General features: G+C 38.4%; 1 protein-coding gene across 1 annotated transcript; it reads left to right on the forward strand.

The window, feature by feature from the left end:
• LOC104707469 (protein HAPLESS 2-like) lies at nt 1,076-4,587 on the forward strand. Its single transcript, XM_010423825.1, has 17 exons — nt 1,076-1,261; nt 1,358-1,501; nt 1,597-1,685; nt 1,814-1,911; nt 1,999-2,059; nt 2,148-2,226; nt 2,309-2,443; nt 2,535-2,732; nt 2,813-2,893; nt 2,971-3,071; nt 3,148-3,265; nt 3,357-3,389; nt 3,464-3,557; nt 3,632-3,720; nt 3,807-3,925; nt 3,998-4,098; nt 4,175-4,587. The coding sequence occupies exons 1-17, from the start codon at nt 1,076-1,078 to the stop codon at nt 4,585-4,587; spliced, it is 2,139 nt and encodes a 712-aa protein (XP_010422127.1).

An 11,418-nucleotide genomic window follows, 5' to 3' on the forward strand; every position in this document is an offset into this window, starting at 1 on the left:
CCATGTAGTTGTTTGCTTCCATCATGTGGTTTCTCGAGTTATTCTTGATTTTGCTTTTATTTGCTTATTACTCGATCTGGTGCACGATTGCTTACATCGTGTACCCTGTTCGTGTAGCTTTTTATTTTTATGTTCTTATTTATGTTTAGCTTAAGTTGTTAGACAAAATCCTCATTATAGCTTGGCTTGACTTGCATCTTGCCTGCTAGCAAACAATCATTTGGATTGATAATCTTTTGTACTACAACTGCATAAGCAATTGATACATTGGGGTATATACCTCTTAAGTGGGTGTAAAAACCTACTATCAGGTTTTCTCTTTGTTTTGTCAGTTTTCAACAATTGGTGCTTCAGTCTAACTAGTGAAGGTGCTTTGTTGGAGTTTGATTGCTTGTATCCTTTCCGTTTGAGGTTATGATGATCTTTGTTGTTAATTATTTGAATCAGATGTTCTTCACAGCTTCTATGCTTCAAGTTCATATCTATGCTAACTTTTGTTTAGAGTGTGTGTCAAGTATTGTGACTTTTACTTATATATAACTTTTTTAAAATTAAATTTTTAGACCCCATAATTTGGATCTACCATTGGACTGTCAAAACTAATAAACATTCATAAGTTTCTAACTTTTGAGATTTGCACTTTTTCAAATATAAATATAGTTGGATTCCATAAATTAGATCCAACCATTAGAGATAGTCTTATATCTCACAACTTTGCTATTTCACAAGTGGATCCTATAGAGTACTTTGCTAATTGTGAATAGTTAGTGTACTTGTTTTCCAATTAAATTTGAAAAACGTACTAATGTATATTCCAACTTATAAAAAAAAAAAGTAGTAAAAAAAAAACAAAAAAATGGTTATTGCTTTGGTTAAGTTCGGTTTCACTTGTACTTCCCTGTTTAGCTTGGTACACTTGTAATTTCCGGTTTAAATCTAGTGGATTGAAATTAGAAAACCAAAGCAACCGTTGGAAGAAAAAACAAAGACGAAGCAGTTTCTTCAAAAGAAACACAATTCGCGTCTCCGAGTGAGAGAGAGAGAGAGGGAGAGAGAGTAACTTCTGATAAAGAAAATGGTTAACCCGATGGTGATGGCTTGTGTGATCAGCGTAATCATCATCATCGGAATGTTAAACGAAGTCGAAGGGATCCAGATATTGTCGAAATCAAAGCTAGAGAAGTGTGAGAAAACATCAGATTCTGGCAATCTCAATTGTTCAACTAAGATTGTCTTGAACCTCGCTGTTCCTAGTGGATCCGTAAGTCTTTTTTTTATCTGTTTTGTTCTTCTGTATTATGCATGCGATTTTGTGTTTCATCAGTTTTGATTTTTTTTTGGTTGGTTTTATATAAAGAGTGGAGGAGAGGCTTCGATTGTTTTGGAGATAGTGGAGGTTGAAGATAACTCCAGTAGTAATATGCAAACCGTACGGATTCCACCGGTTATTACAGTCAACAAATCTGCAGCATATGCTCTCTACGATCTTACTTACATTAGGGTATCTTTGAATTTGTGTTTAAGAGTTTGATCATCATGAATTTGGTCTATTGTTGTTAGGTTAGTGTGAGTTTGACCTTTTATAAAACATTTTAGGATGTACCTTACAAACCTCAAGAGTATCACGTCACGACTCGTAAGTGTGAGCCTGATGCTGGACCAGATATTGTACAAATATGTGAGAGGTAAGGATAACGCTTTGCGTTGATAAGTGTGTAACTATACATAATCTGAAAACTTTTCTCTATATACTAACATTGATCACCTGAGTTTGATGAGTACCTTTCACTGATTTCATGTGACGATCATTCAGGTTACGGGATGAGAAGGGTAACGTTTTGGAGCAGACTCAGCCAACATGTTGTCCATGTGGACCGCAGCGAAGAATGCCTTCGTCTTGTGGAGATATTTGTATGTGTTTTTCTTTGGTTTAATTTAACATTCACTCCTCTTGTATCGCTTGTTGGAGACTCATTTCTTCAAACTGACTTTGACTAGTTGATAAGATGATAAAAGGGAAGGCAAATACCGCGCATTGCCTTCGTTTTCCAGGTGACTGGTATGAATCCTTCAATTGTATGGTCTTATCTTCATGGTTTTGTGCACTTACCCTTGTTGAGTTTGGCCGCTTTGTTTCTATCCTGTAGGTTTCATGTTTTCGGTATTGGACAGCGGTCACTAGGATTTAGCGTGCGAGTTGAGTTGAAGACAGGAACTAGAGTTTCAGTATGTCTTCGGTTTTTTAAAGCTGGTTTTGGTTCCCAAGTTAGTCAACCTTATGATTGATTTTTTTTTTTTTAAATCTCAGGAAGTGATCATTGGTCCTGAAAACAGAACAGCTACTGCAAATGATAATTTCCTCAAGGTTAATCTCATTGGAGACTTTGCTGGTTACACAAGTATTCCTTCTTTCGAAGACTTCTATCTTGTTATCCCAAGAGAGGTAACTAGCTACTGCTTAATCCATTTAAAGTCTCTTTTAACTTGCACCGCTTTGTAATAATGCTAAAATAAATCCTTCCGGTTCAAAAAAGACGGCTATAGCAGGACAACCAGGGAACTTAGGCGCCAATTACTCAATGTGGATGCTTCTTGAAAGAGTGAGGTTTACATTAGATGGCTTAGAATGTAATAAAATTGGTGTTAGCTATGAAGCTTTTAACAGCCAACCAAATTTCTGCTCTTCACCATATTGGAGTTGCTTGCATAATCAATTATGGAACTTTCATGAGGTTAGTATACATGTTATAGCTTTCTAACACCTTACTGCATCATTGTTTCACTTCACCGGGTAACAAATTCTATTTTTCAGGCAGATATGAACCGGATCAATCGACACCAACTTTCTTATTATGGATTAGAAGGAAGATTTGAGAGGATCAATCAACATCCAGTTATGTGCCAACTTTAATCAGTAGAAACATAAGTTTTGTTATTGGCTTTATTGACTTTTTCCTTCACATGATACAGAATGCAGGACCTCACTCGTTCTCCATCGGAGTCACAGAAACAATCAACACAAATCTTATGATAGAGCTAAGAGCTGATGATATTGAATACGTTTTCCAGAGGTAAAAAAGACTTAAAAAGTACTTTCTGGAATGCTGATTACTAACTAAAGTAAAGTAACGTTTTCTGTGGTTGTAGGAGCCCTGGTAAGATCATAAACATTGTTATACCGACATTTGAGGCACTTACTCAATTCGGAGTTGCAGCAGTCACAATTAAGAATATTGGTGAAGTAGAAGCATCTTATAGCTTAACGGTATTATTTAAAATTAAACCTTATATGTATTAGTTTGATAGCGAGAAAGTTTCTTTGATATATTAATTGCATCTTGTTTCCTTTTACGCAGTTCGATTGCTCCAAAGGCGTGGCTTTCGTTGAGGTAACTAAGTCTTAGTTCTTCTAAGAAGAAAGCATTGTTAAAGGAATGTTACAAACTGATGTTGTTGTTTTCAGGAGCAATTCTTTATTATAAAACCAAAAGCAGTTACAACTCGGTCTTTTAAGTTGTATCCCACTAAAGATCAGGCTGCAAAATATATATGCACAGGTGAGTCTTCTTATCTTACAAACTCCCTGCTTCCTTCTTTGCATCAACAATGATCATTTTTACTTTTTGTATAGCTATACTCAAGGATTCTCAGTTCAGCGAAGTAGACAGAGCCGAGTGTCAGTTCAGCACAACGGCCACCGTACTCGACAATGGAACTCAGGTTACTCTACTATGAAATTTTAAATGATTCTTGATTAATGTTTGATATCTAACATTCATTAACTGACCAGTATCTTTAACATGCAGGTTACTAATCCATTTCAAATTCCAGAGACTTATCCTAAAGGTTTCTTTGATTCGATTAGAATACTGTGGACTAAAGTCATCAATGGTTTAATCGATTTCATCACGGGGGACACTTGCAGGTTACACGCTTCTCCTAACTTTAACATATTTGATAATAATGAAATATTGAACCAATCAATCAATATGTGCAGAAACAAATGTTCAAGTTTCTTCGACTTCAGCTGCCACATACAATACGTTTGCTTGAGCTGGATGGTTATGTTCGGCCTTCTCCTCGCTCTTTTTCCAACCAGTAAGCGTTTTCAACCGTGACCACAACCTCAAATCACTAACACAATATCTCGAATTAACGGGTTTTGTTTAAACAGCTTGTGTACTTCTCTGGCTCTTGCACCAAAAGGGACTCTTTGATCCATTCTACGACTGGTGGGAAGATCATTTCGACTTAGACCATCATCGTAGACTATTACCCACCAGAGAAAACGCCTTGAACCGCCATCATCACCATCGCCATCACAACCATCGGCATGGTGTCAAACCCCATAATCACCATCGTAGGACACAACAGAGACACAAACACCATCGTGGCGAAAACGACGACAGTTTGCAGAAGATGATGCTTGGACGTGACCACCACAACGAGTCTCACTACTACAACCAACTTCACCGAGTACATAAAGATAGCAAGCAGAAGCAGCGTAGGAGAGCCAAGCACGGGATCGTCCTGCCACGTGATGTGCACGTGGACAGACGGAGGAGACAAAGGCTACCGGAGAGTTAAAAGACTCAAAACTTTTAGTGATTATGTGGAAGAAGTACGTATGTATCGTGATATGATTATTCCACAGTAATATAGAGAGATAATATGCTAATAATTATGTCATATAACACGATCGATTCCTTGTAGATTTGATAGGTTACATGTTTTTATAACGATATGGTCCAATATTAATTAGTCCGGTTCTGATCAAACCACCCTATTTTAAATGTTTACTTGCTTATTGAGAGAGCAATGCAAAACCACATTGTCTCCCTCTTCAACTAAACCAAAGTTCAAATATAATTTCCAAAAAAAAAAAATTATATTTGCCGTCTGAAATTTTATTATATCAAAGAAACAGATCATGAACAAAAACAGAGAATTGCAGTTCATAAGCACGCAAAAAGGCTTCTAAAAAGACAAAATCTGGCTAACAAAAAAGTGAATTAGCCCAAAAAAATCCAAAAAGACCCAGTTGTTTCAAACTTTGTTTTACTAAAAAAGGTTTTAGTTCTTTTTTATTTTTCTTTTCTGCTAGAGACCCCACTAAATTATGGTGATTTACTCAAATGCTATCCAAATTAGGTAATATTATCAGAATCTACAAATAAAGATTTTATTACTAGAATATTTCGGATATTTTTAAAATACTCAGCGTGCCCTTGTTTTATGTTACCAGAAAAAACATAATTACAAAAATGTCATTGCCACGTCAGACGCCACGTCAAAAACGCTGACATGTAACAATAACTCAGCCATAACGCGTTACAAAGGTATGTTGCGGCTGAGTTATGGCAAAAAACATTTGAGTAAGAGCGGACAGCTGAGATAGAGCATAACTCAGCCAAGCGTTACGGCTGACTTATCAAAATCTGGCTGAGTTAGAGCATAACTCAAACAAGAGTTACGACTGACTTATCAAAATCTGGCTGAGTTACGCTCTAACTCAGCCGTCCTTACGGCTGAGTTTTCACCTGATGATTGAGTTGTTAAAATTTTGGCTGAGTTATAACTACGACACGGCTGAGTTATCACTACGACACGGCTGAGTTACCATTTTCCGACTAGCTGAGTTATCGTACAACTCAGCCGTGATAGGCTGACTTATCGTACAACTCAGCCGTGATAGGCTGACTTATCGTACAACTTAGCTGTGATAGGCTGACTTATCGTACAACTCAACCATTCGACGGCTGACTTAGTAGCAAAAGATTAATTACTAGAATGCTATTCAGTTACGGCTGACTTATTAAACGATACGGTTGAGTTACATATTTTCAGTTGATGAAGCGGCTGAATTTGGCAGCAATTTTTTTTGCTTTTTAATTACTGTAATGTTTTTCATGTTGTAGCTGAGTTATAATCTGTTTGATGGCTGAGTTTTATATAGACTGAGTTATTAATTGTTTGATGGCTGAGTTGCCACGTCGGACGCAGCATCCATGTCATCATTCCATGTCATCTTTTTTTTTCCTCCGGAAATACGAAACGTCGTTCGACTCTTGTTCTTCAACTGGTAAATAAGTGAACTAATTACCTTCTTCTTCACCTTGTTCTTATACTTTTTCTTCACTTTTCTTCTTTACATTGTTCTTCTACTTCGTCTTCACCTTGTTCTTCATTTATCTTTCATGGATCCAGTTCTGGTACTAGTTGTGTCCGGTAATTGGGTAAAGAAACAGAGATATGTATTTAACACCGACGATAGAGGGTGTATAGTTGTGCAGATCGATGGTGGCACAACACACGACAAGCTTGTGGAGCTTGTTCTTGAAGACTACGGATTGGACGCGTTTAGCCATGAGCTAAAGCTGAGCTACATGTTCTCGAACAAGGCACTGAAACTAATGGCGCATGATACTCCACCAGTTTTTGTCTCCAATGATCGACAGTTGCAATGTTTTTTGGGGCTATGGAAAACCGATCAGCTATGTCTCTGCATAGAGCTTTTGGCGAAAGAGTCGATAGAAACTAGTGGAGCTAGAGGAAGGNGAGCAAAAAGGAGTTCAGGAATCACGTGAAACTTATTTCGGTTAGGGATGGATTTGATTTTAATGTACCAGTATCAAATCCGAGACAGGTGGTTTTTAGGTGCTGGGTTGAAGGATGTCTTGGGAGAGTTTGTGCATCTATACAAGGGGATGACCCGGATTTTCATGTTCTTCTATACAATTCGGAACACACATGTTCTATGACGGAACGTTCTATTAGATCTCGCCAATCAACAGCTGATGTATTGGCAGGTCTATACAGGGACTATCTTGGTGATCTTGGTCCGGATGTTAAACCAAAAAGTGTCGGAGTCATTTTCAATAAGCAATTTAGTTTAAAGGTAATAACTATGTTTCGACTGACTTATTGATAATAATGGTTGACTTATATGTATGTATAGGCTGAGTTATTTACATGTTACAGCTGATTTATTGATTATTTACGGCTGACTTATTCGAATGTATCGGCTGAGGTATCTATATTTTATGGCTGATTTATTAATTTGTTTGGTGTCAACAGATGGTTTATTGGAAGGCATATCGAACGCTGCTGAATGCAAGGCTGATCGATCAGGGAACTCCTAAGGATAGTTTTAGCGAGTTGCCTTCTTACATATACAAGTTAAGAAGGGAAAATCCGTACAGTCACGCGTCTTCAAATAGTTGATGAAGACAGATTCAAATATGTTTTTATTGCTTTTGGTGCGAGAATTGCTGGGTTTGCTTTCATGCGCAAAGTTGTTGTCGTCGACGGAACGTTTCTCCATGGTAGTTACAAAGGGACGCTTCTAACAGCCCTAGCTCAGGATGGTAACTTTCAAATTTTCCCATTAGCTTTAGCTGTTGTTGACACTGAAAATGATGAGTCTTGGCGTTGGTTTTTTACACAACTCAAAGTTGTCATTCCTGACGAAAAGGATCTTGTGATAATCTCCAACAAACATAAGTCAATAGGGAAAGCGATTGGTCAAGTGTATCCGTTGGCTTCGTGTGGAATTTGCACTTACCATTTGTATAAGAACATTTTGGTGAAGTTCAAAGGAAAACATTTGTTCCCTCTGGTGAAAAAAGCGGCAAGGTGATTTAGGTTGTCTGATTTTAATGAGGCTTTCAATGAGATTGAAGCACGTCATCCCGAACTACATGGATACCTCCAACGATCTGGTGTCCGAATGTGGGCGCGTGTTCATTTCACGGGTGAAAGGTACAATCTAATGACAACGAATATTGCAGATTCAAAGAACCATGCACTGTCAAATGCTAGAAGTCTTCCCATAGTTCGACTGCTAGAATCGATACGGAATATGATGACCAGATCGTTTTCTTAACGGAGAGAGGATGCGAAATCGCAGCTAACAGCGCTCACTCGAGGTGTTGAGAAACTGTTACAGGTAAGTTTACATAACTCAGCCACAACAGCTTTCATATATCAGCCGTAACTGTTTCCATATATCAGCCAATACCATTATAGTTTCCATAAATCAACCATAATTGTTTTCATAACTCAGCCGTCATTGTTTTCATAATTTAGCCTAAAACGTTTTTTTTTTTGTTCTACTCCCTACTAGGACCGTGTCACCGCAGCAAGACTTATGGAGGTACTAACGATTGATGCTGTATGTGTGAAAGTTAGATATGGATCATCTTTGCATGTTGTAAATTTGGAACTAAAAAAATGCACATGCCATTGTTTCGACCACGAGAAAATACCATGCATCCATGCAATCGCAGCTGCAGAGCATATGGATGTGTCTCGTATATCCATGTGCGATCCGAAATTTAGGAGTGTCGATTTGGTTAACGGATGGGCTGGTTCAATCATGCCTCCAGATGAATCATTCCCTGCTCCTGAAGCTGTAGATAATCAAAAGTGCTTGCCTCCGATTGTTGTGAACCAGCCAGGAAGGCCCAAGAAGCGTAGGATTAAATCATCTTTGGAAGTTGCCATTGGAAATAAACGTCCTAGGAAGCAACCAGCATGTTCGCGATGTAAGCAAGTTGGGCACAATGTGAAAGCTTGTCGGATGTAGTTAGGGAGATTTGTTTTATTTTGTGTAATAACTCACCGTCAAGTCGTATAAACCAGTCGTTTGCTCTCAGATTGTTGATAACTCAGCCGTCAAGTCATATATATCAGCTATCTACTTTCAGATTGTTTCGTGTGATAACTCAGCTTTTACTTACTATAACTCAGCCATCAACGAGACCTTTCGTTTTCCCGTAAAACTATAACTCAGCTGTTAAGCAATATTTTGGCGGGAAACCGTAAGTTAACCTAATAAACGCGACCTTTTTTTGATAACTCAGCCGTCACATGAATCGACGTGACCTTTCGTTTTCCCGTAAAACTATAACTCAGCCGTTACTTTATTATAATTCAGCCTCAAAGTGAGAGTAGATACTAAAATGTGGAAGAATAAAAGGTGGATACATAGAACATATCAAGGTAAAACTGGAAATCACTGCTGGAAACCCTAAAGGATCTCAGAGACTTTGAGGGACAACCACAAAAGGTAACAGTTTTTGCACATGATTTCATAGTCTCCATAGCGGAGAGAATGGAAACCATAATCCAAACAACACATCACAGCACAAGCGGGTGAAGGGAGTAACGGACTGTCAGGATAGCGATGGGAGGCTGCGTATGAGTTTTTCCGGGCCGTCTTATAACGAGATAACTCAAACAGAAAATCATCACCGGTTACCATGGCACCCGAAGACATCAGAGGATAATGATGTGCATCAAACAGCTGGAGGTAATGGACGGCCATAACCTCATTCCCTTGACAAATACTTAGTATCCCACATGCTAAGGTGGCATCAGCATCGGCCAGTACAATATGACTGAGAAAATCAGTCCCACGCTGGATATCTCTATCCTCAGCCACAACCCTTAGCCCTTCGTAGTAAATGGCAATGGGGTTGCCGGCGTCAAAGCATCTGACGAAGAAAGTCCAGTACCGCCATTCAATTTGGAGGCCACCATCAGGGGCATTTGATGTGTTGATTTCTGATGGATCAGTACAAAGGCAATAGATAGCAGCTGTCTTTAGAACTTCTTTACTGTATACTGCATTTTTTCCCCTACGACCAGCCCTTAGAATAGAACCAAGTGACCACCATCGATCTTCTGCAGCAAGGGAAACGATTTTTATGAAAACATCGTCGGGGAGATCCGGCATCTTGGGTGCTCGAGCGGACATAGTGTCGTAAAAAATAATTTTATTCTAGTTTGTAGTTGAGAGGTAATAGACTAAAGAAACGGGAATATTATAACTCAGTCACTTGGTTCTATTTGTAGTTGAGAGGTAATAAATAGACTAATAATTTTATTGTTAAGCAATATTTTGGCGGGAAACCATAAGTTAATCCTTTCATTTTCCCGTAAATTTTATAACTCAGCCGTGAAGTCATATATATCAGCCATCTACTTCCAGATTATTCCTAGTGATAACTCAGCCATTACTTAATATAAATCAGCCATGACATGAATCGACGAGACCTTTCGTTTTCCCGTTAAACTATAACTCAGCCAGTAAGCAATATTTTGGCGGAAAACCATAAGTTACCCTAATAATAGACGCGACCTTTCGTTTTCCTATTGTTTTCTCTTTATATTCATATAATTCATTGTATCGTTTCGGTTTCTTCTTCTCCACTCATTGCACCTATAGATATTGCATCTTCGTCGAACAGTTCACCTTCAAATCTCATCTATCATTATATTGCATTTCCTTCGATCATTGCACATGTAAGTCTCCTCTCCATTCCCTCTCAATCTATTGCATATTTTCCGATCATTGCACCTATCAGTTGGTGACGGTTGTTTTTATTTTCATAGCCGAGCTATGGACGGAGAGGGTTCGAGCAGACGTGAAAAACGCAAGGCAGAGTGCGTAGACAAAGACAATCAAGTGGCTGGAGAAAGTTCCAGTAAACGTCAAAGAATTGTAGATTTCGAGTGGGAAGAGGAAGCACTATTGGCCGTGTCCAAAGCTTTTACTCAGACGAGAGTCGAGGCCGAGGCGGAGACAGCTGATCGCTACAAAGCAGTTCTGCATATGATGAATGATCATATGAAGAAGAAGGAAGAGAAGACTGCCCTCGAGCATCAAGTGGAACTTATCGACGCTCAAGTATCCCAACTGAATCAAATCTTGGGTGGAGAACTTGTCGACTTAGAGACAGAGCATAAGAGGTTAGAGGTTATGAGAGAGATTGCGGAGGCTGATGTCGAACAGTGTTTGGTTCCTCTTCCTCTTGATTGGGAGAAACTAAAAGTTCCTGGTTCCTCCTCCTCTTAATCGGTTTTAAAAACCATCTTCCATTGTACTGTCGTCTCATCTTCTTTATGAACTTTGAACTTAACTTCTTTTTGTAATGTTTAATATTAATATAATATATTCGATATTACGATATCTCAGCCATTACGGATTTATAAATCACTATAACTCAGTCGTGACATGAATCACTATAACCGTTTTCCCGTAAGTTATATAACTCAGCCGTCAAGTCATATATTTCAGCCATAACTCACAATAACTCAGCCGTCAAGTGACCTTTCGTTTTCCCCGTAAATATTATAACCCAGCCGTAAAGTCATATTTATCAGCCGTAAATGTTTCTTGTGATAACTCAGCCATAACTCACTATAACTCAGCCGTCACATGACCTTTCGTTTTCCCGTAAATATGTCTGACTCTCTTTCATCTCACATATGTCTGACTCTCTTTACATCTCACATCGACTTTGCTGAAGAATTGCCATTAAATTGCCATTAAATTTCAATTAAACTCGAATTGATTATATTCAGTTCGGCAATTCGCCAAAATGAAAAAAAAAAAAAAAAAAAAAAAAAAAA

This window comes from Camelina sativa, chromosome 8 (assembly GCF_000633955.1).
Source record: "Camelina sativa cultivar DH55 chromosome 8, Cs, whole genome shotgun sequence".
Taxonomy (NCBI): Eukaryota; Viridiplantae; Streptophyta; class Magnoliopsida; order Brassicales; family Brassicaceae; genus Camelina; species Camelina sativa.